The 25884-nt window shown below is 43.7% G+C and overlaps 1 protein-coding gene across 1 annotated transcript in view; it reads right to left on the bottom strand.

Annotated features, from left to right (window-relative positions):
- Positions 1–726: 726 nt before the first annotated feature.
- Positions 727–25884, bottom strand: part of HSPA12A (heat shock protein family A (Hsp70) member 12A) — a 65695-nt gene continuing 40537 nt past the window's right edge. Inside the window, exons 7-12 of the mRNA XM_054163633.1 lie at positions 11983–12154; positions 8932–9018; positions 8280–8384; positions 6479–6737; positions 4213–4316; positions 727–2326 (exon numbers count right to left, since the gene is read on the bottom strand). Of these exons, the coding sequence (XP_054019608.1) occupies positions 1692–2326; positions 4213–4316; positions 6479–6737; positions 8280–8384; positions 8932–9018; positions 11983–12154 (1362 nt within the window). The 3' untranslated portion in view covers positions 727–1691. The remainder of the gene's footprint in view (positions 2327–4212; positions 4317–6478; positions 6738–8279; positions 8385–8931; positions 9019–11982; positions 12155–25884) is intronic.

Here is a 25884-nt window from a genome sequence, read left to right as displayed (position 1 = left end):
TTAGCAAGAAAAGAAGTGCTTTGGAGAAGTGCTTGACAAAGCACTGAATCAGAGGGTCAGAGGGATCTTGACAGGCTGGAGATATGTGCAAACAGGAACCTAGATGATCCTTGAGGTCCCTTCCAACCCTGACAATTCTATGGTTCTCATAAACTTCAAGGAAGGGAAGTGCAGAGTCCTAAACCTGTGGAGGAATAACTCCATGCACCAGTATATGCTATGGGCCAGCTGGCTGGCAAGCAGCTTGGCAGAAAAGGATCTCAGGGTCTTGGTAGACAAAAAAAAACAAGTTGAGCATGAGTCAGTAATTTACCCTTGCAAAAAAATGCCAGCAGTCTCCTGGGCTGCACTAGAAAGAGCATTGCCAGCAGGTCAAGGGCAGTGATCATTCCCCTTTATTCAACCTTGGTGAGACCCATATCAGGAGTGTTAGATCCAGGTCTATGCTTCCCAGTGTGAGAGTCATCGGCATACTGGTGTGAGACCAGCCAAGGGTCATGAGGAAGATTAAGGGACTGGAGAACATGTTGTGAGGAGAAGCTGAAAGAGCTGAGATTGTTTACACTTGAGAAGGCTCAGGGCATGCTAGGAATGTGAATAAATGCCTTACAGAAGACAGTAAAGAACATGGAACCAGACTTCTTAGAGGTATCTAGTAAAAGAAGAGGAGGCAATGGGCACAAACAGAAACTCAAGAAACTCCTTTTAAACACAGGATTGGGGGGAAAAAAAACTTTTTGCAGTGAGGGTTGTCAAACACTAGAACAGCTTTCCCAGATTTTAAGCATCTCCATTGCTGGAGATACTCAAAACTGAACAAAGCATCCTGCTCTAGCTGACACTGCTTAGAGTGGTGAGGTTGGGACCAGATAGCAAATGCATGTCCCTTCCAACCTCAACTGTTCTTTGATTCTATGATTTCAGATGCAGAGTAATAAAAACAAGTCAGAAGACCCAAAAGGGAAACAGTTTTGCACTTAATCATTTTCCAAAGCATAATGTGGGCAATGCTACCTATTTAATCCAACAGCTTGTTCTGAGAGCTGTGATAATAAAGGTTTTGTTTTCCAAACTGGAGCTATCAATATGTATCTTTAAAATAATTCTAAGGATTTCTGAGGATTCTCTCTTCAGCAGGATCTCAGAACTTAACAAAACTCAGTTCCCATTACTTGAAATCATTGATTTTCAGCACTTAACAATTTTGACAAGCACAAGGCCAAAACCAAAATATTATAGACTATTAGTTTGTTCCCATTGCCAGAGGATGGTGCTGTTTAAACAGATATGCCCCCAACAACCACCAAGTGGGTGAGGTTTTCTTGGGAAGAAGAAGAAGAAGGAGGAGGAGGAGGAGGTGGCAAAGAGATTACAATGTTCTATCTTTTTAGCTAATCTTCAGGACCCAACAATAATCAGCGTTTACTTCATAAAGGTAGCTCTCTAAGCATGCTTGAGTAACTCGGGAACTTTTACTACCTCTGGAACTTTTGCTCCCCAAACTTTTTAAGGGTCTTTCAAAATCCAGCCTTTGGTGATCCAAGGGCACAAACATGACCTACCCCACCTTTAGTAGCTGTTCTCATATAGCCTGCTGAAATTCAAGTTAATTACGTGGTATATGAAAGTCAAAAAAGGGAACAGTGGAAGATCAGTCTCACAAACAGGCTGTGGTGGGGCTAAACGGGCTGTTAGTAGTTTAAGAAATCAATACCAACTTTGACACTTTTAGAGGTGGCAACATCAATGGCCATGGCTTTGATTTCAGTGTCCCCAAACTGCATAAGCGTTTTGATCTCCCGCCGGTTCGGCACCGAGGCATCAGTTCCCGTCAGATCCAAGCGGAGGGTGCCACACTTTTTCACTCCAGGCTCGGTGATGAAGCTAACATTATCCTGTTCTGAGCTATAGATGTGGATCACTATTACTAACTGGGAAGGTTTGGCAGGTGTGTAACTGCGTGTCACAGTTTCTCCCAGGGCTACGGACTGGTCGGCGGAGATGAACTTGTCAAAGACGTCGGTGCACCAGCGCGTGCCGTCCTTGACCAGCAGCTTCTCGGCTGGATGCTTCCCTTCCACGAAGCGGTTCAGCACACCCACGCCGTAGGTGAGTGGGGAGCGCCGCACTTTGATGACAGCAGGGTCCAGGCCGAAGAGAACAGCTCCTTTGAGGATTGTGAGCCCCACATCCTGAGGAATGATGACTCTACACCTCGAACCAAAAGCGCTCTGCACGGCTTGCTGGAGTAAGGGGGATTCAGCAAAGCCACCCACGAGGAACAGGAACTTGACATTGGTCACTTCTGGCTTATCAAAGACATCACCTAAACAGAAACAGAGCCCACTCAATAGGGAAGAATCCACTGTGACAAGGTGATACAGGGGAAACTCCTAATGACCCGGTGCACTTAATGTCCCATGCACATGCCCATGATCTGAAACTGCCACATCTATACCCACGCTGCCACTTCTCAGCATGCACTCATCCCACTTCTGTAGTCTCTTCCATACTCTGTTTCACTGGGAATGGAAACTTACCTCAAAGTACACACTGTTTCTGAAGTGGCATTGAAACCAGAATGTTTATTTAGCTTCCACCAATAAAGTGACACAGATTTCTTGCAAAGAAATCCTCCCAGTCACATTTTGGGTAGCAGAGAACAGACATCATCTTGCCACTTGAAGCGGCAGCAACATATTCCCAAGTGTGATTCACATACCCTTTAATGCATTCCAGAGAAGTCACCCCATTTTAAATTCACTTATTATTTCTGACCCTAACATCTTAAACCCAGCAAGTCCCACCTGCAAAATAATAGCTCCTTACATTCTTACAGATGTTCCTCCTTAACTTAAACCCACACATCCCCTACTTTCAAGGAAACCACGCAGCTCAGTTGTAGGCTCACCCTTAGCTCAAATAACTGAGGCAGCATGACTGAGCTGTCTGTCACAACTATTGGAATTCTAAGTCTGTCCCTCCCTGCTCACATACAAGCTGTTCTGTGCTAGTCTTACTGAACTGTAATATACCTAATAATTCACACACAGCGAGCAAAGTTAGATGCTACATTCCAAACATGATTCAATTAGTGCTTTGTAATGTGTGGAACAGCACTACTTTGCTCAGTACATATATTATAATCTACTTGATGCAAATCCAATCTTCCACTGGGAAGACTTTAAATAATAAATTTCCCAATAACTATGTCACTTTCCATTAGTGGAAAAATAAATTCAGTGCTGCTTTCAAGCTGTGCCCAAAAGTACTTTTACTGTAAGAAATCACTCAAATTTGGGGGTTTTAGAGATGTCAGTGATTCAGATGTCTATGAGGGCTGGAGCAGCTCTCCTGTGAGGATAGACTGAGGGAGTTGGGGCTATTCAGTCTGGAGAAGAGAAGGCTCTGAGGAGACCGAATTGTGGCCTTCCAGTATCTGAAGAGGGCTACAAGAAAGCTGGGGAGGGATGTTTTAGGGTGTCAGGTAGTAATAGGACTAGGGGGAAAGGAGCCAAATTAGAAGTGAGTAGATTCACATTGGATGTTAGGAAGAAGTTCTTCCCCATGAGGGTGGTGAGACACTGGAGCAGGTTGCCCAGGGAGGTGGTAGAAGGCCCATCTCTGGAGGTTTTTAAGGCCAGGCTGGATGTGGCTCTGAGCAACCTGATCTAGTGTGAAGGGTCCATGCCCATGGCAGGGGGATTAGAACTAGATGATCCTTGAGGTCCTTTCCAACCCTAATAATTCTATGATTCTAAATGTGACCTTCCTCTGAGGAGAAATGAACTAGAGGTCTTAATAGCAGGAATAATCAGACACTAGTTACATCCCTGGCGTTATTTAGTTCTTGCCTGAAACAGGAGAAAGCAAAGCAGGATCTGGGCTAGTCAGTGCATTTCAGCCTTCTGAATGCTTGTAGCTCTAAAAGTACTGAAAAAATGAAGCTTAAGCAGTGACAGGACTGATGAACACTCAAAACCTAGCACTAGAATGAGGTAGGAACATGTGTCAAGGTGACACCTCTTGCTTCTATTATTTTCCTAACTACTTTGGAGAGAACTGTAAATTTCAGAACTGAATTCCTTGCCCACATTTTGTAAGTATGAATGGGGAGCTGCTTGACTTCAATTCCAATTACTGGTTTGAAACAGCCAAGCAAAGCTTCAGGTTCAGCTCTGCTGGAAAACAGAGTTGCCTGCAGATACATACTGAGGTGCTGAACGATCTGGTCAATTGTAGGCTTGAAAAGAGCATTCATTGCATCTGGGCTCATCCTCAGCATTCCCTGGGAGGACCACTTCACAAAGTCCACACTGGAAAGGAAGAGTTAGAAAAGACATTAAAGCATTACAGCTGAGCTCTGAGGAACAGCCAAACCCTCACAAGATACACTAAGTAACCAAACCAATGAGTCTACAGAATCTGCATGTGTTTTCCTTGGGCAAAAATGCTTCACCTCACCCTAGCCCCGCACCAACTGCAGCAATGTAACATTTCAAGGCAGAATTGTTATTTTTGCTTGTCTAATTGTTGTTTTCTTTGCCTGATTGCCTTCTGTAGCATTAGCAATGCTCAGCTGCTTCCTGAAACAGCTGGCAGTCAATCCAGTGCTCGCTCATCTGAAACAGCACTGATTCATCCCCAGAAGGGCAACATTTAGATTATAGCAGCAGCAAGCCAAAGCCACTGGAAACACACAAGGAAAACAAGCAAGTAAGGGAAGCCTCAGGAGGCAGAAGAGAGCACAGCATTTTTAATGAGGCATAACATTTGTTAAGTGAATACAGGCATTAAGTTATTCCACCACTGATACACATGCATATATCTCAGCAATCTCCTTTGCACTCATGCAAATTATATGTCACTTTCATACCTTTTCTATCCCATTATGCAAATAATTTCATTTTGTCTGAAGGGAACATTTTGCATTCACCATTAAGACTATTAATAAGAGGATGGTCTAGTGGGGGGGAGAATTTCCAGACATTTTTAATGATTTTGGAACCTCAGTCTCATTTAAGAAGTGACCCTAGACTCCAAGTCATTTAGGCTTGAAATACATTTACCAATAAGTTTAGGAAGAGAGGCGGGAATTTCAGCCTGTATGCCACATTCACTGGGTTAAAAAAATGCAGAAAAAAGCCCAAGTACAGGTACTAAATATCATTTCTTCTGCTCTCAGGTCCCAAGCATCCTGCCCCAGATTCACAAACTCTCTTCTTCCCTCTCCTTTATGCCATTAATCTCCAGGCTCCTGTAGCTTATCATTTCACAAGATGCAAAATGCCCACTTTTACTTTCTCCTCAATTCCTTTTCTCTAGCAGCCCTTAACCTTGTCATTTAGGGTGCTTCTTGATACTGAAAATCCCCTCTAGTGGGGATTATGTCAACCAGTAAAATACTAGAAGAAAAGAAAGCCTGCTATCACTTTCAAAGAAGAATTCTTTCCCCTTGCAGAGCTATGTGTGTCTGTGTGTTTTACATTCTCACCAGTGATCTGGTATTGCTAGCAACTTTCCTGGAGCCATCAATATATTTATACATGCCACTCAAGAGCCTGGATTTGTTTCAGGGCCCAGGCCTCTAAAAAATAAGATTCTAGGTATCTAACTAAATCTGTATTTGATCTGACATGTAAGGAACTCAAAATATATGGTCAGATTCAGGAAAGCAATGCAGTGATGCAGGCAAGTCATAGAAAGCAATACCAGAAGAGTGCAAGCCTGGTATAGAAAAGGTTTTGCAAGAGATTGATCAGAACTCTTCATTCTGGAAACTACACTTCAAGCAAACTCATTTTCCCACCTTTATATTATACTTTACCATTATTACCTTTCAGTCTACGTGTAATTAGGATATTTTAATGTGGTAGTTTAGGCTGGGTGCCTTCTGCTGCTACCACACAAGATAGATACACCTTTGGTGCCTAGGGTGTCAAGCCCAGTGGGTGGACACAGGAAGTTGTGTATTTCATTCCCATAACGTCCTGCTCCCTATAAATCCATCTTGCAAGGTCTCACACTTCCTCTTTCTTCCCTCGCTGCTCCGTGGGAGATGCTCCCTATCTGGTAATGGAAGGGGAGTTATCTCTAGGCCTAATTCCAGGAGGAGAAGGGGGAAGGGCAATCTCAGATCTGGCCAGCTGAAATTAGCCTAACGGGGAGCAGGGCAGAAAGAGCCCTGGGGGTTTTGGGTGTACCCTCGGGTAGGGAGAAGGGGAGTGCTGGGAGGTTTTCTGGGTATGCTATAAGGGACTTTGTATGCTTTGGGATCTCTTTTGTCACTGTTCTTGTGGTTCTCTGTAAAACACTCACTGCTTTTCCATTTTAAACACTCCTGCAACCTGTTTGTCTGAGTCTGGTGCCTCCTGGTGGGAGGCAAGGGAGGACCTGCCTTCAAACTGGGACATTCAATTATTTGCCTTTGCTACCAGGAGTTAATTCTGCACCCATCTGGGTTCAGTTGTCTACTCACTTGCTTTTCCTCAAGGCATGTTCTACACTGTGACCTCGAAACTTCTTGTAATAGTCAATGAAGGAGAAAGGCAGAGTGATGTTTAGTGGATTGGTCCTGTCCGGAGCTGCTGCTCGTTTCCGGGACTCAAATGCTATCATCAGGTCTACCCAGGCAGCAGGACGCTTGATTTTGAATTGCTCAATAAAATCTTCTCCAAATATTTTACACAGGAGCTTTTCAAATTCATAGTCCACACCTAGAGAACCATATGGCCCACCTGTGTGACAAACAAAACACAGCTTTAGTAATCTGAAGTGATTGCTGGATTTCAAGTTGACCAAACACACATCAGACTGACACTGCTAGAACTGTCACAGGAGATGGTCTACAGAATGAGGTATCTTTCCTCAATGTAACAGTTGGTCTAACACAGAACATAACCTTACCTTGACCTCACTTTTATAGCACTACAGCAGTACCACAATAAAACTGAAATGCTTTTAGTAGAAGCATAAGAAACTGCCTCCTTGTCCACACCTGAGAATACAGAACAAACCAGGTTGGAAAAGACCTTTGAGATCATCAAGTCCAACCTATCATCCAACACCACCTAATCAACTAAACCATGGCACTAAGTGCCTCATCCAGTCTCTTCCTAAACACCTCCAGTGATGGTGACTCCACCACCTCCCTGGGCAGCACATCCCAATGGCCAATCTCTCTTTCTGGGAAGAACTTCCTCGTAACATCCAGCCAAAACCTCCCCTGGTGCAGCTTGAGACTGTGTCCTCTTATTCTGGTGCTGGTTGGCTGACAGAAGAGGCCAACCCCCACTTGGCAACAACCTCCTTTTAGGCAGTTGTAGACAGCAATAAGGTTTCCCCTGAGCCTCCTCTTCTCCAGGCTAAGCAACTCCAGCTCTCTCAGCCTCTCCTCACAGGGCTGTGCTCCAAATCCCTCCCCAGCTTTGCTGCCCTTCTCTGGACACGTTCCAGCAACTCAAAATCTTTCTTAAACTGTGGGGCCCAGAACTGGACACAGGCATGGGCTGGACTTGTCTTTAGGAGTAGACAGAACTTGATGTATGCTGTCGAAATTATCTCACTAAGTTGTTTCCTGAGGTATTCCTGCAGCCAACAAGACTGAGAAGACTTCACTGATGAAGCACACAGATGAAGATTAACTATGTATAGAGGCACAGCAACAAATAATAAGCTGACTCATGTGCTTAACAGCTTAGGCACACGACAAAGTGAAAGACGATCTGGAGTTCAGGTAGGGAATGCTGTTCCAGGAACTGCATTTTACACCTTTGCTGGAGACCAACGATTCTGAATTTTTTCCCAGGGTATGGTTGTTACACTGCCTGTGAAATTACTGGAATAACAGTGGCCAACAGCCACTTTCTAAGGATTTTGCTGTGAGATTCAGCTATTCCTGTCTCCACAGTACATCTCTGCGTACCTGGACAGAGCAGCAATATACAGGTGATGAGACAAGAGGGCATGGCCTGAAGCTGTGCCAGGGGAGGTTTAGGTTGGATGTTAGGAAGCACTTCCTCACAGAAAGGAGAATTAAGACACTGGAATGGACTGCCCAGGGAGGTGGTGGAGTTGCTGTCCCTGGAGGTGTTCAAGGAAAGGTTGGATGTGGCACTTAGTGCCATGGTCTGGTTGATGTGGAGGTGTTAGGTCATAGGCTGTGCTTGATGGTCTCAGAGGTCTATTCCAGCCTCAATAATTCTGTGATTCTATACATTTCCTTCACTGACAATTCAAAATAGTACATAAGTCATGCAAAGCAGTGGAAGGGACATTACCTGTCGCCTTGTACAGCTCTTTCAGATGTCCTTCAGGGAGCCTGATCTGATGGACAGTCATATCCACTGTGCCTCCTCCACTGTCAACAACGATGTAACGGTCACCTGGTTTGGCAAAGGAATATGCAAGCAGGATTTACATCAGTGTCCTCACAACAGCATATTGCAATGAAAGCTTCTCAGGGCTGTTATCAACAAGAGAGATAATGACACACAGGGAGTCATGAATGCCTACACTGAAGACCTGATCTTTATCAGTCATTATAATGGAATGAGTGACAACAAATATGAAATTCAGATATCTAAAGCTATTGATTTAGCACAGAGGAAAAGCAGATAGGAGAACTGCTCATGCTGCTGCTGTACATTCTAATGGGCTACTAAATTAATACCATGGCTTATTTACAAAGCCTATTCAGAGGAAAATATTCTGGTTGCACTTTGAAACCTGGCTTCCTTTCCACCATCTCCTTACTAAACCATATTTCGCTGGAGCACAAAGAATTGCAGCCCACCCTTAACAACTAAGAGCAGCACAGCAACTCGTGGACTTGTATTTTTTAGCTTTCCTATTTATAATCACTGAGAGAACAATGCAGTACACAGCACTTTTGCCCAGTGAAAGCAAACTTAATTCAAGAAAGGACACTACCTTCTTCCAGTTCAGACCAGATCTCTCCAATGACATTTTCCACCAGAAAGGTCCGACTCTGTCGGTTACGACGGATGTGTTCCTTAGCTAGTCATTGCCAGAGAAAAAGATAAATACAAAACCCACTGAGTATAAGAGAAGGTGAAGAAGCTGGTATCATAAGCTGCAGGAAACAAGTGCAAGCAGGCTGACAGATCTGTATTTATCACTTCTTAACAAAAAAAATACTGCGTTAAGATCGGGAACATTACCGCAGCGTTCCTAGAAAGAATGAAAGCTGGGTTTCATCCACACTGATCTTCCTTGAGACTAACTGGATTAAAACCAATAGCCTAATATGAAAGGTATAAACAGGTCTGATTAATTTGTTAATGTATTCTGGATTTCAAAGCCCCACCAAGAACTAGTTGGGCTGGCAGCCAGCTGTGCTGGGCATAGGCTGTGCCACCAGGCGGCAGCCCCAGCCTGCTGCCAGCTCTACCTCGGGCTGGGAGATAAGCTCCACCTTGCCTAAAACCGCTGCTCATTTTGGGTGCTCAGACAAAGACATCTCCTCAGCCTTTGAGGATGCCAGTCTGCCTCAAAACAAGCAGCCAGAAGTACTGCTTCCCAGGTTAAAAACTTCTTAGGGCCACAGTGATCAGTAAGGCTGACCTACATAATATAACAATTAAAAATTAAGCATAATCTAGCCACACTACTGTAACAGCCAGGTAACTTATGGGATTTATGGCTACTTAGGCATTTACAAGATGAAGAATAGGCTATGAAGAGAAAGCAGAGTAGTGAAAGCCTTTGCTGTTATGCTTCTAAATCAACCTTTGCAACGGAATGATCAACACATTCCCTGTGTAACCTTCACTCACCTTCAAAGGCACTCCTACAAACACCACAGAAGAGAGGCATCCTGTCATGCATGAAAAAATAACTCTTTCTGAAAATACCAGCATGCAAATCATTGAATGCTTCTTGTTTCTTTTTTCTATAGTGTCTATCACCAGAAAAAGACATGAGGCTCCCTGTGTACTGTCATCCGAGCCATAAAGACCCTATAGGATGCAGACAAGCTGCATAAGCCTCACTGCACTGACAGCAGCACACAGAGAGAGCTTGCATGATCATAAAATCATAGAATCAGTAAGGTTGGAAAAGACCTCAGAGATCATCAAGTCCAACCAATTTCCTATTACCTAGCACCTCCTGACAACTAAACCATGGCTCCAAGTGCCACGTCCAATCCTTTTTTGAACACCTCCAGGGACAGTGATTCCACCACCTCCCTGGGCAGCACATTCCAATGGCCAATTACTCTTTCTGTGAAGAACTTTCTCCTCATCTCGAGCCTAAACTTCCCTGAAGCGTTCAATGAAAGAACAAGCTCTAGGTCCAAGCAAGAAGCCCAACAAAGAGCCTACAGAAATCAGTGGGAGTTCTTTCATTCACTCCTGTGGGCTAGAAGTGAACACAAGAGCCAGTCTTTAGCTACAACTGAAGTAAGGTTATCCTGGCTACTATGAACAGTAAAATTTTTGTTTTGACTTCCCAGCAATAATATGGTCCTTGGAGTGCTTCTCTCTGTTTATATTTAAAGAGGTTTTCTCCTTAAGCTGTTCTCAGCTTGTCTTGGGTCCCTGCCATGCCTTTATGAAATTTTAATTCTAACCCCAAATTAATTCACTGCAAACTTTGTTTTCATTAATTTTGACATGAAACCTTTCTCATCCCCAATAGCTTTCACCATACAAAGTTAAGGAGGAGAATGGTACCTCCCATCCAAGAAAAAGCCCATTAGCAGAAATCTGTGATCTGCCAGATTCTGCCCCAGCTTCAAAACCTTAACCAGAGAAATTCTTTTCTTTTATCATTTTCCCAAAGGAAAAACCCTGAGTAGCCTGAAAGTGAGTTCATGTAAAATCACATGGAACTGGAATGGTTCAGAGCATGAACAAGGGGGACAGAAGGCGAGGGGCCCCTGAAGGGACTATGTCCTCCAAAGGGATTGTGTCTGTGGGGGCTTTATAACACTGAACACATCTGACAAGTGCTGGCTAAGAGAGGCATGGATTTGAGAGAACGATGTAGTGACCCTGCCTAACTGAAAAACATCCCCTCTGGTAAGTACAGAAATAGCTTTACTAGCTTGATCTTCCATTTGCCTGTACTGTTTTGACCTAGTAAATGTTTGCAAAATACAAATTCTTCTGAAACATTGCTTCTGGGATACATTGGCACACTCCACCAAGATCACCACAAACATTAACAGCTCACACTGATGGGAAATCTGTGCATTATGCAGCAATCACATCTTACTGCTGATTTGCTTTCCTCTTTCTTTTTTGTCTTCTATTTTCCTCTAATCTCAGGTAGAACACCCAGCTCAAAAACTTTTAGTGGCAAAGGATCTTTCAGCAAGTGATTTACGCTGCGGTCTCATCCCTGTCCCTCATTGCAAGCCAGCCTTCCAACACTGACATTAGCAACATATCCCAGGTCAATAAATCACAAGCGCTGTATTTAGCAGATAAGCTCATTGCTACATTCCAACATAACATGATCCCCTGAGAGTGGAAAATAATTAATGGTATTTCACAAAGACTACATCAAAAAACATCTGCCAAAATTCTGGAATGCCTCAGACGAAAAGTCTCGCTGCAGATTGCTGTTTAACACTGTTTCAATAACTCAGCCACTCAAACACAAAGTTGTTTCCAAATTGAATTGAATAAATGAGCCAACTCCAAGTACTGATTTTAACTAAGGCAGAAAAACACGGTTGTGAAAATACTAAAAGGCTCCCACTACATCCCAACAAAAGCAAGGCAAAGAAGCTACCTGAGTGCTACAAATCAAGTGCTTGCAAACATGTCTGCTGGATCAATGCCTAAACAAGGCTAATTGCAGCAAACAGCAGAACAGGTTAGAAAAACAAACTGATGTCAGGCTGAAACATTTGCAAGAGAGCAAGGGCAGTAAGAAACTGTAAGAACACAGCTGCCACAGGCAAAGCAAATGTAGGCATAAGAGTTTAAGGAAGTGAGTTAATAGAAGTACCCTGTGTAAATCCAGTTCCAATAGTGTCACTCGGGCTATAACCATTGACAGGTGCCCGACTGCTCAGGTCTATCATCTGGTGCAGACGGAGCTTTCGGCAGTAGATAGAGGCAGCCTCGGGTTCCAGGGCGATGATCAACTGCTCAGGGTTTTCAGGTGATGCCATTCCTGCCTGCAAGAGAGAGTCAATCAGAGAAGTGGGATGGGAAATGCTGCAGCCTAGCAGACCCTTTTCAGCAAGGGAACAAGCCCTTCCCCAGCTCATGGGGTCAGTCAGGCCTGCCCTCTGAGTTCAACACGCAAAGGAGCTGCTGCTGTTTCCTAACGGTCCTGACGCGGGAACCGTCCTGCCCACGATGGATAGCACAACTTCACAGGCTGCAACAGGGACTCTGCATGCACTTACCATGCTAAGGGTCTAACCGAGCAGCTGTGTACATGACAGGTGGGGAAAGGAAGACAAATCATTTTGGAACCTGGAATGAATGGCCTAAAACCTGACCTCCTAATTAACCTGTCAACCAGCCTGCTGAGAGGGGGTCTAGTCTCCTTTGGTCTCTCCTCCTCACAACATTTTATCTTTCTTTATATCCCAGATACACACAGAGCCCTTGACAAAATCAAACCCCCACACTGTGTAGCTTCCTAGGAATATATGATGCACTTTGCCCATCATGCATCTTCCATCTCCCAATGGGTAGTGATAGGACTAGCGGGAATGAAGCAAAACTAGCAGTGGGTAGGTTCAGATTGGATGTTAGGAAGAAGTTCTTCCCCATGAGGGTGATGAGACACTGGAACAGACTGCCCAGGGAGGTGGTGGAGGCTCCACCCCTGGAGGTTTTTATGGCCAGGCTGGATGTGGCTCTGAGCAACCTGATCTAGTGTGAGGTGTCCTTGCCCATGGCAGGGGGCTTGGAACAGGATGATCTTTGAGGTCCCTTCCAACCCTGACAATTCTGTGATTCTGTAACTTTAAGCCAGCATTATCTATTTCAGAATCCATTGCTTTTAAGTACAGTCCCTTTTACAACATCTTCAAAATGCTCACTATATTCAAGGACTGAAAATGCAATAGGGCAGGTTCCCTAAAATAGAGAGAGCAAGCCTAAAAATGATCTTGCATTACAAAATCAACATTTGCCATTCTTTCTCTTTTCTTTCTGGATTTTCAGCTTCCAGACACACAGATTTTCAAGAAGCCACAAGTTCTCATGTGATCACATCACTCTGAGCTCAGAGGAAAAATACCAGTCAACAAAATTGTGTCCTGTGTTTCTCCCTCCTGTATGATTTTCTGTTAAGATAGATACCGATACGTTTCAGCTTTTTCTGCCTGACTTGTGGGTTACTGAAGTGTCTCAGTACTAAATCATTCTAGCAAACAAATAAATGTATGAACATTTTTCTGTTTCATTGGTCATTATTCCAGCAAGCCTTTATTTCTGTTCATACACACACACTCTAGTGCATCCAGAATATCCCCCAAAGAAGGCAGACTCACATGGAAAGACTGAGAACCCAGACTGGAATTTGGCTTCCTTCATACAGCTGTGTTGTGGACTGTGGGAATTGCTGGCTAGTTTATACCTGCAGCTAGGAACTCGAAGCTTCTTCAAAAAAGCAATACTGGGGTAAGACTTGGAGACATAAAATTGTCCATGCTATTTACTGATTCATTTTACCTTCTCCACCATCTTAATAAATTAAATAAACAGATCTTTATAGAAAGCATCTTTCTTGTTGTTGGTAACCAAAAAGGAAAACCAACAACAACTAAATTCCAAACTAAGAAAGTACAGGTTAAACTAATGATAGTTGATCATTACTTTAAAAGCATGATTTAGGATGAGGAGGAAGTTAGGCATAAGTTCTTTACCACGAGGGTGGTGGAACACTGCAACAGGTTGCCCAGGGCTGGGCTGGGGCCCCATGCCTGGAGATATTCATGGTGAGGCTCCACAGGGCTCTGGGCAATCTGATCTAGTTGAGGATGCCCCTACTGATTGCAAAGAGGTTGGATTAGATGACCTCTGGAGGTCCCTTCCAACCCAGACCATTCTATGATTCCATGACTTGGACTATGGTCACTTTATATCCTTTATTGCTGTTGGGCAACACCTTCTGCTTCGATTATGCCCAGTGGGCTCAACAGCATGATCTGAAATCGCTGGAACTGTTTGGGAAGGAGAACACTGTGCAAAGACCACAGTATCAAACCTTGCCAGCTATGTGGTAACACACAGTGAAAAAAATGTTACATTGAAAAGAATGTTTGCAACCAATCTTTCAAAATTTGGAACTACAGCAGCCAGATCAACCCTAAAGGATATGAAATTACTATCAAACAAGCACAGGTCCAAGACAGTCTCGCATGCAAGTGGTATGGTGGCAGGAAAGTATGTTGGCAGGTACAGGCTTAGAAAAAGCTCTGGAGCTGTACTGGGGTGAAGTTCTTGAATAGTGCTGAAGTGGAAACCCAGCCATTCCCCCAACTGGTCTGGATACACTAGGCACAAGCAGGGCTGGTTTCATGCCAGCTCACTTCAACGCCACTTATCCCCAGCTGAGCTCTTCTACACACAAAGCTTTAATCTGTTGCACTGTAAATGACAACATTCAAGACACGAATCAAGGCTTGGTCCCTGACCGATACTTATCTGCTAAAGAATTCCAAAAATCTATGTATGGCCTCTGCACACTAACTCAACCCTTTGCTGTCTTCACCTTTGGGAAGTTGCCAAAAGCCTAATCTGAACCTTTCTTGCTCCAATTTTTGAGGCCAGCACTCTGTGCCCAGTCTAGTAAAGGCATGGAGAACAAGTAACTCCCCACTAGCTGGCTGCAGTTTTCACATCTATTAAATCCATTATCACACCTTGTGAGAGGCCTGAGTCTGAATAAGAAGTGTAAGGTTTATTTAATATCCAGCAATGTGGGTGAATTCAGTGTGCTCAGTCTGCTCCACATACTGGGCATATGTTAGCAGCACAAAATAATTCCTAGCCTCATGTCTAACTTATGTACCAAAAGAGAAATATGTATTTCAGGGAAAATAGACGTTGTTGCTAAAGATATTAAAATCCAAAGGCTACATCACAAAGCATTTGCATGTGTGACAAGAACTGAGTTGCAGATGGGGAAGGCACTGGTATTTCCTAACTTGAGGGGGGAGAAAGAAAGACTGTATTCATTGCAAAGTCATCTACTTTAGGAGGGACATTTTGGTACAAATTTCCAAAGCTGGTTCTGCTAAAAGAAAACAGTAAAGCATTAACATTTCCTTCCTCCCCTCCTCCAGCAGCAGTCCGTACCATGAACTTGTCACATAGCAGCCTCCACATCAGGAGAGGAAGGCAATGACCTGCAGTGGATGGACTCAGATCCATGTTCTCAGACCCTCCAAGTATAGCAGTTGCTATTCTTGCCATTTTTTGCTCTCTAGATATTGTTTTAACATACTCAAAATATCTCCTGAGGAAAACATTCAACAGAAGTTACAGTTTTGAACAGTTCAAAGCACAGCTGATCCTCACAGAATTTCATACAGAAAATTGGAGGGTTTTTGCTAAAAAGCTTTCCTTACAGAGCCTGAAGGGCCAGTTGCAATGCAGAATGTGTTATCCCCTGTCATAAAAAGACCATGCAAAGATTCCTGTACAGTGGAAGGTACTAGAGATCCAACATACAGATATGCATTTTAGATATACATATATGTGTATGGATCAATACTGACTATTTATACCTTGTATATGTAGTATTTCTGCTTAGATCATCACAGGCAGCACTTGACTGTACATATATCTATCTATCTATCTACATTCAGGACAGAACTGGAGAAGGTGAGATGGGAAAGAAACACAAACACATGTGTGCTGCTAGGGAGGAATGGACATTGCTTTAACACAAGCTCTGAGAAGATGATGACTTAGGAGGCAGTGCTTCTTTTCCATTATTACAGCCAAGGAGAATGGGACAGATGGGATAAAAATATTGAGCCTGCAGAGAAAGAAGAGTGAAAGCAGCAGGCAGGCAACAGAAAGAAACAGTGATGCATCCATCAAAAATATTAACTGCAGAAGTTTGGGAATTTGCTGTATTTTACATTTGTTCCTTTCCATCTGCCTCACTCTATGCTCTTGCCCGCTGCTGCCCAAGCACCACTGTAACTAAGAACAGGGATTCACAAGTTAACAGGCTTGAACAGGACAGATCTAAACAATGTCTTGGTATTCAACATCATAGAGATCATCCTGGCAGTGGGACAGACTCATTCCAGTTCTTTTGTCTAGGGCAGGTAATAGGAGACTTTGTAACAGCGCCACGTCTCGACCCTAGTCTGCTAAGGAGATTTTCTTCATCCCATTGCATTCACTAGCAGCATAAACACAGCCACCACTCATGAAACGTGAAAGAAGCAGACAGCAGATTTCCCAAATGTGCAAATGTGGAAAACCCATCATGGAATTACAAAAATCCTTAGAGCACCAGAAAGCTCTTAAAAAATAATATATTTGCAAGAAACTGCTGCATTTATATGCATGGAAGAAGTGAAGAACACTATGGAAAGAGCTACTTCAAAAGACTGTCCCAAGCTTTGCTTTGCTCATACGGCCAGGGACTGAGATTTCATGCTTTGGAAAGAGAACGCCCAGATTTTCACTCACTCCACTAACACAGGTCTGTGAGCTGGTGCCAGCGCAGTGCTGTTCAGTTGCCAAAATACATCAGCAACGGCAAACCTCAAAGTGCTTCAAAGCCTTGTGCACTGGAGCACAAATAACATTACCATCCAGATACAGGTGAATTCTCAACCCAGCACACCACCTCTGCTTTTATAGCAAGAGATCTGGAGCCACAACTGACCATAAGCACATTCCTGATTCCCTCAACAGCATCAGCTGCCAAGGGTTAGACTAATTCATCGTTAGCAAATACTGAGGTCTGGACTGAAGCTTAGTATAACAGTCTGAGTACCTGCAGAGAACTAAGCAATATGCACTCATTCCATACCCAGAATCATCATTACTACAGATTAAAAGATGCTGCTTTTAAATCCAGCTTCACATGCTATGATGCACAGTGGGAAAAAAAAAAAACAACACAGCAAACCCAAAAACCAACAAAATCCCCACAACACACACACAAAAACACACACACACAAAAGGCAAAGCACTTGTTTGATTTTTTAGCATTGCAATGTAGTATGACTTTAAAGGTAGAATATTCCATGAAGTTTGAGCCTTTTTAAAAGGCAATGAAAGCCATGAAGCAGGCCTAGGTGAGAAGGTCTCCTCTCTGAACACCATCATAATTACAAGGGTCAGCATTCAGCTAGAGTATTCCTGCATTTCACAGCACAACCAGGCAGAAGGCTCTTGCCCTCTCAGGCACTATTACATTACGGTGACCTCAGAAGGAACAGCATAGTAACAAATACACCATCAATGACAAAGCACACATTTAAGATTAGAACCCTCTCAAGCTACTGAAATCAAAAGTCAGATGTCCATTTTTGCCTTTTCAGAGAGAGGCATCAGGCATCTTTTACAGGCAAACAAAACCTCCAAAGCCCAAACACTGACTTGACTTACAGCACAAGGAACGTGCCCTACACGGAGTCCACCCACTTCTTTGAGCTATAAAACTGATTAAAAGAACTGATATTGAAGTCTTAAACAGTGCAAAAAAGAACCCCACACACAGGAAATAGTATTCCACCTATTGAATTTAAGACACTGATTTATTATTAGAATTGTACATTTACTGGAGCCATCCTCATGCATTTTGTATTCATGTTTATTTCCTTGAGCTTCACCTTTGTGGAAACTCTCTCTCCTTCTCTCATGTACACACATTTCCTCTTTACTCAAAAAACTTTAAAATCAAGCTTGTTTACTGAATACTAAAACTTCTGGAATGTCATAGCTGACTGCTGCGAGGACTGAGAGGCTCTCAGCTCATGCTGCAGCTTTTCTCATTGTCAGGGAACACATAACCATTCTTATCTGCACACAGCAGCTTATTTTCTATCATTGCTGAAGTTCCTCTCCTTCCATCAACACTGGGTGACAACACAGGCAGGCACACACACTTTCACAAGATCTGGCTTACTTTTGGAACCAGAGCACTGAACTGGGCCGAAGCTGCAGAATGAAATTACGCTGAAAGCAGTGGCTGACACGAGCAAACCAGCCTCATGCAGGCAGACTCTGAGGAAACCTGGTAACAGAGGGCTCTGCCTTAATGTTCTGCAGCATGGGGGGCTCAGGAGATGAAAACATTAAATAAATAGAAGATGAGGTACATTTTACCCCAAACTTCCATAGCATTAGATTCAGACTGTTCTTGCACCTCACTGCTACCTTAACACAGGCAGAAAAGCCTCAACCTTTTAAATCCCACCTATACTTAATACTATAAAAATCAGCACATTCTCCTATGGCAACAATGTGATGAAAATAAAATATTAACCTTAACACAGCCTCTCAAAAAGTAAAATAAATTACTAAGAGTAAGTACATATTGGAAATAATTGAGGTACAAAGGAGCACTACAGACTTAGGATTAATCAGATGTGTGCAGGCAGTCCGGTCTTGACCCCTATTTCACTAGGATCTAGAGTCAGGGCCACAGCAAATTGCAGCTGGGTCTACTTCAGTGCTAATGATCACATTAACTTGCAGAGTGGTGGTCTTCACTGCTGCAGGAGAAGTGCAGAGGCCACTCTGAGCTCTTGATGCCCATTTGGTGCAGGGAATAGTTCAGCTCGGGTCCCTGGAGAAAATAATCTGATCAAGACCTGTTTTTCACCCATTTAGTAATGTTTCCTACATCACTTTCAGGGTCAAATGGAATAAGGAAATTATTCCAATATATACTCATACATATTAAAAAGGGCATTGCCTCTGGATAAGAACTGTGCTCATACAGAGCAGAAACAGAATTCACTTGATGTTGCACTCTGAGCTCAGATTATCTATCTGTAAAATTAATACACTATAGCCTACACTCTTTATGCACTGAAAGCCTCTGAAGAAAAAAGATTTGGTCAGCTAAGTATAGACTAAGATGCTGTATTACCTTCCTGGCAGTTAAAATTCCATCTTTCAGAAAGAGAAAGAAAGAGAGAGGTCTGATTGGATGAATGATAATTTACTGCTTTGATAAATTTTGTAATCATTTAAGATCTGGTCCAGTCAGTGCCATAGGCACTGCACTCACAATTAATAAGGCATTTCCAGATACAAAAATGCAGCATATATAAACCAGCTAAACATGTGCAAGAGGAACAACCACCCTCATCGGACAGTCACAAGCAAGGTACAAAGACTACTAAAACCTTTGGCTTTTGTTATGCAGGAAACCACAATATGGTGGGAATTCATTCCACAGCCTCATTTCTCTGTGCCAGGCAAATGCTACTTTTCACCAAAGAGCAAGCTTCAAATTCTGCAGGTGACATGTAGCATGGTGGATGAGAAGCTCAACACGAGCAACCAGGGTGCACTTGCAACCCAGAAAGCCAATTGCATCCTGGGCTGCATCAAGAGATGCATAGCAAGCAGGTGGAGGGAGGAGATTCTCCCCCTCTACTCCACACTGGTGAGACCACACCTGGAGTCCAGTTCTGGAGCCCCTATTACAAGAAGGATCTGGAGGTGCTGGAGAAGGGCCACGAGGATGAGCATTGGGCTGGAGCTCCTCTGCTATGGAGACAGATTGAGAAGGTTGGGGCTGTTCAGTCTGGAGAAGAGATGGCTCCAAGGAGGCCTTACTGCCCAGGGGACTACAAGAAAGCTGGGTAGGGATGTTTTAGGCTCTCAGATAATGACATGACTAGGGGGAATGGAGCAAAACTAGAAGTGAGCAGATTCAGATTGGATGTTAGGAAGAAGTTCTTCCCCAGGAGGGTGGTGAGACACTGGCACAGGTTGCCCAGAGAGGTGGTGGAAGCCTCATCCCTGGAGGTTTTTAAGGCCAGGCTGGATGTGGCTCAGAGCAACCTGATCTAGTGTGAGGTGTCCCTGCCCATGGCAGGGGGCTTGAAACTAGATGATCCTTGAGGTCCCTTCCAGCCCTGAAAGTCTATGTGCAGAAGCTGCATGGACAGCTCCAACACAGCCTTGGGTCCCCTGTTCTGCTTTCAGATTTTGACACATCCACCAACTTCATTACTTTAATCACTTCTGAAGCAATACTGCAGAACAGAGAAGTGTAATGATCCACCCTTCTGAGTGGTAGCAAGAAACTTTTTGTTTTACTACTAAAGCCACATTTGGAGGCACTAGAGATAGAATTTAGAAGTTAGATCCCATGAAACAGCTCATGAATATAATGTGCTTCATTAAGAAGGACAGCATCAGTTAGCCAAAAAAACCCAGAAGCCGTGAATGAATGTCAACATTTTTCTGTTTTCCAAGATATTTATTATAATTAGCAACAACAGGAAAGCCATGATTGCAAGTTAAGCATGATGCAGCCTGCATGAAGAAAGTATTGTGTGACTGAATCAAGGCAACACAAAACAGCAGTTGGAAATTAAGCGCCTTGTGAAATTCACACTGTTTCAACTAATCAGTTCATTGTGTTAAGGGATTCACGATAACACCATCCACTTAGTGCCTTGCTAAGTGAGCTCTTCTCTAATCCTCCTCCTTTTTCACTAGCTAGCACTTTCTCTGGTTCTATGGCATCAAACTGGGATGTCACAAATAAACAACTGAGATCTAATTACAGAGGCAGAGCATGCCAGGAAAGAAGATGAGCAACATGGGAAAAGACTCTCGCATTATCAGAGGCACATAAGGGGGAGCTGGGTTGGCAGGGTGTGGGGTTAGTGGGTATCACAAAGCTGCATGAAAAGCACAGTCCATGCAGATCTTCGGTTGAAGATTTGAGAAGCCTTCACCAAAAACACCTGAAAAATCACTGCACCATCACACACACCAATGCTTTGCCCTTAGTCTTCAGAGTGATGAAGAGGACCCCAGCACAATAAGCACCATTAATAAATGCAACAGAATGAGGCGAGACAGCAGCCCATTTAGGCCAGTCCACTTACCTGCTCAAAGACAGAGTCTTAAAATTGCTCATCAGCCACAGAATCATAGAATCCATAAACTTAGAAAAGACCTCAGAGATCAAGTCCAACCTATTACCCAGCACCTCACGACTAATTAAACCACGTCTTCAAGTGCCATGTCCAATCCTGATTTAAACACCTCCAGGGACGGGGACTCCACCACCTGCCTGGGCAGCACATTCCAATGGCCAATCTCTCCTTCTGGGAAGAACTTTCTCCTCAACTCCAGCCTAAACTTCCCCTGGTGCAGCTTGAGACTGTGTCCTCTTGTGGTGCTGGTTGCCTGGGAGAAGAGAGCAACCCCCACCTGGCTACAACCTCCCTTCAGGTAGTTGTAGAGAGTAGTAAGGTCTCCCCTCCCACTTCTCCAGGCTAAACAACCCCAGCTTTACAGAATCAAGACCTTTTTGCTTTCTCTTAACCATTTGCAATGCAAACATGTATATAGATATACATAAATGCATACTTTTTCACACTGCTGTTGCCTGCTGTTTCTGCATGAATGTGTAGGTTGAAGGGCTAAGAAGTGTAGATCAGCATTTCTCATTAGCCTTAGTTTTATGGTGGAAGGAATGTAGTAATTGTGTAAACTATTACTGTTAATTCCAAAGAAATCACTAGACTCACTCACAGCCCTCTGCTCCAGCACTGAAATCCTTGTTATTTCTCAGTGTAAGTATTCCTGACTGCTAATTTCTATGAGTAATAGCTGCAGAATGAGCTCATTTGCACCCCTCAGTTCAAGATAGACATAGAGAAAGTGGAGAGTGTTCAAGGAGGGCTGCTAGAGAACATGCCCTGTAAGAAGAGGCTGAGAGAACCGGGTTTGTTTTGTTTAGTCTGGTGAAGTAGCAGCCAAGGAGCAATCAAATAGCTGCCTGCAGCTATCTGAAGGGTAGTCACAAAGACAGCAGAACACAACTTTTCTGCCTTGCCAGGAGATACAACAAGGGGCAACAGCCACATAAGGCAGCTTGCAAAATTCAAACAGGATGTTACAATCTCCCTTTTTTACTTGGAAGGTGATGCAGCACTGGAACAGCTGCAGAGGAAGGCATCTGCATCCTCAGAGGTTTTTAAAACTTGGCTAAACAAATCCACTGCTGACCTGATGTAGGCAACAACCCTGCTTCAAAGGGAAGGTCAGATTAGCCTACAAGAAAGCTGGGGAGGGACTTTTTAGGGTGTCAGGTAGTGATAGGAGTAGGGGAAATGGAAAAAAACTAGAAATGGGTAGATTTAGACTGGATGTTAGGAAGAAGTTCCTCCCCATGAGGGTAGTGAGACACTGGCACAGGTTGCCCAGGGAAGTGGTAGAAGCCTCATCCCTGGAGGTTTTGAAGGCCAGGCTGGATGTGGCTGCGAGCAACCTGATCTGGTGATGGATGACAGGTTGGACTCGAAGGTCTTCTCCAACCTGGTTAATTCGGTATTCTGTGTCCCTGCCAACCCTAACAATTCTATGATTCTGTGATTAGATGATCTCCAACAGATGCTTCCACAATTCTAAAATGGTGGAGGTATTACACACTAAGACCAGACCTGCTGGTAGAAATCTTTCCCAAATGCTGAAGACCTACATGCTTTCTCATTCCTTGTCTTTGTGAATGCTGTGCCAAATCCTTGCCTGTGTCCTTGAGGAGAAGCCCACTGTGCCTGACAGTATAACAGCAGTACCAGACTCACTGTAACAAGCCTGCAGTTATTCAGGGCTTCACAGGTCTCCATAGGGAGTTCAGTTATCTCTGCAATTAGAACTTTTATTTAACTGTCTTGAGATCAGAAGGAAACATTTATCACAGTACATTTTCTTTTGTCTGAAAGCTACCCTTTTAAAATCCAAAAATACAAAGAGTACAACAGTCCTGAGTAGTCTTTTAGGCTTAAATATCAGCCACCAGTCACTCTAAAGTGATTCAATATAGGGAAAGCAATTACCTTAATGCATCAAGCATGCACGAGTTTACAACACTAATACAATCTGCACACACACACACACAAATCTGCCTCAGCCCAGTGTCTTGTTAGAAAGGGAAATCCAATTCCTAATTAAATCATTTTCCTGCATTTGGTTGTAGATAAAAAAACCCCAGAAAATACAAGTAGGAGACCTGGACTCTATGTTCAGCTCTTCAGTGTTCAGCTCTGCTCCTCAAATACCATTTTGCAAGACACTTAGACCAAACTTTGTGAAAGAATCCACTAAAGCAAATGCCTCAGTTTCTGAGTATCTCACTCAATACCAAGGTTTACAGCACAGCTATCACTGAAGTTTGAGGGAGTAGGAGGTGCTTGGACTCTCAATAATCAATCTGGCTACCATGCTTAGCAAGATGTTTTGGATCAAAGCAGAAGCCATTTGATATTTCATTTCCGTTTACCAACCTATCAGTAGAGCTACTCCCATGAAAAAGAAAATGAAGTACAGCCCTGTAACACTGCTCCCTCCTAATAGCTGTTTAGGATCGATGGCATTATCCTGTTCTGAAAAGCAGGGTGATAAATGTGGCATGTGGAAGTGTAATGAAGTGTGACTTTTACTGTCAGCCCACACGGAATAACGAATTTTGTGGAGCTGCATTGGCTGCTGTCAGAAATGCTGCATTTCACAGAATCAATAAGGTTGGAAAAGACCTCAGAGATCATTAAGTCCAGCCTATCACCCAACACCTCATGACTGACTAAACCAAGGCTTCAAGTGCCACATGCAATCCCTTTCTGAACACCTCCAGTGATGGTGACTCCACCACCTCCCTGGGCAGCACATTCCAATGGGCAATCTCTCTTTCTGGGAAGAATTTCTTCCTAACATCCAACCTAAACGTCCCCTGGCACAGCTTAGGACTGTGTCCTCTTGTTCTGGTGCTCCTTGCCTGGGAGAAGAGAGCAACCCCCACCTGGATACAACCTCCCCTCAGGTAGCTGTAGACAGCAATAAGGTCTCCCCTGAGCCTCCTCTTCTCCAGGCTAAGCAACCCCAGCTCCCTCAGCCTCTCCTCACAGGGCTGTGCTCCAGACCTCTCCCCAGCCTCGTTGCCTTTCTCTGGACACATTCAAGTGTCTCAATGTCCTTCTTAAATTGAGGGGCCCAGAACTTGATACAGTACTCAAGGTGTGGCCTAACCAGTGCTGAGTACAGGGACAGAATGACTTCCCTGCTCCTGCTGCCCACACTATTCCTGATGCAGGTCAGGATGCCATTGGCCTTCTTGGCCAGAAGTGACCATTTGTGTGGTCACTGCTTAGATGAACTGATTTGTTATAGGTGGCTAGGCTGTCCTGCTGACATAAATGCCTTTGCTAAGCACAGCTATACAGCCTCAATTTATTTTTCCTGCTGTTGCTGTTAGCCAGTTAAGAGTAGAGGTTCCTTTACCAGTGCATTTCTCTACTTTGTGTGTATGCAGAAATGTGATATTCAGCATTTCTGTCATCTATTCTTTGCATTTTCAATCTGAACTTGGAACTCTTTGGGACTGCAAGCAATGATTGGTTCTATTAATAAAACCCATACTCATCAGACCTTGGATTTATAAATTCCTTTTTTTCCATTTATAAAACAATAAAATGTACTAACTATAGGAGTAAACTTCTAGTCCAAATGGTAAGGTAAATGAAGCTTCTTACACAGCCCTGTGAAGAGAAGCTGAAGGAGCTGGGGTTGCTTAGCCTGGAGAGGAGGAAACTCAGAGGACACCTTATTGCTGTCCACAACTACCTGAAGGGAGGTTGTAGCCAAGCGGGGGGTTGGTCTCTTCTCCCAGACAACCAGCACCAGAAAAAGAGGACACAGTCTCAAGCTGTGCCAGGGGAGGTTTAGGCTGGATGTTAGGAAGAAGTTCTTCTCAGAAAGAGAGATTGGCCATTGGAATGGGCTGCCCAGGGAGGTGGTGGAGTCACCACCACTGGAAGTGTTTAAAAAGAGCCTGGATGAGGCACTTAGTGCCATGGCTTAGTTGATGAGGTTGTGTTGGGTGATAGGTTGGGCTCAATGATCTCGAAGTTCTTTTCCAAACTGGTTAATTCTGTAATTCTTGCAGAAAACAACAGTGGTAACAAAAAGGGCTCTTACCTGTGAAACCTTCCAAAATGTCACCTTCCTCTCACAGTTGGAGAACGTCTTTTAGCTGATCTTAGTTCAAAGAACCTCAGGAAATTTATAGTTTAAAACTGTACTGTGGTAACTCTGACAGAGAACATCACCCTACCCCAAAACTAGCTGCCATGAAGTTCTGAAATCCCCAACAGCAGTCCACACAAAATCTCCAAATTGCTTTTTTTGGCTGTTGTTGTGCCTCTGCCCTTTCATTCTTCAAAAAAAAAAATCAATCACAGGTATGGAGACCATAAATAAGTCTAAATCTGCATTACTAAAGCTGACTCACACAGTGCTGAATGATAGTGTGCTAATGGAGAGGTTATGCTTGTTGACAGGTTGATGGCAAGTGGGATCACAGTGACATTGGGTCCCTCTTTCCAATAGGGTGATATTGCTGCAGCTCACTCCCAAGTGACTGCTGCCACAGATCACATTTGTGCAGTAAATGACAGCTTGGCTCCAAATGGTATTACCAAGAAATTTTTGCTGCATTATACTATATCCCCCAAGGTGCAGGAGGACATTAGTTGCAAGTTTTATGAGCAGCATGCATTAGAAAAAAAAGGAAGCCATTAAATTCTCATAAGCTTTTCAATTTTTCATGTTACATTATTCTAAAAATGCTTTTTGCACCATGGGCATGCACCAGTTACCACAGCAGCCAAGCCTGACTCTCCTCCTGTTTAAGTACCCTCCTCCTGTCTCCAGCTCTCCTCCT

The sequence above is a fragment of the Dryobates pubescens genome, chromosome 8 (assembly GCF_014839835.1).
Source record: "Dryobates pubescens isolate bDryPub1 chromosome 8, bDryPub1.pri, whole genome shotgun sequence".
NCBI lineage: Eukaryota > Metazoa > Chordata > Aves > Piciformes > Picidae > Dryobates > Dryobates pubescens.
This window is presented reverse-complemented; position numbering and strand designations above follow the sequence as displayed.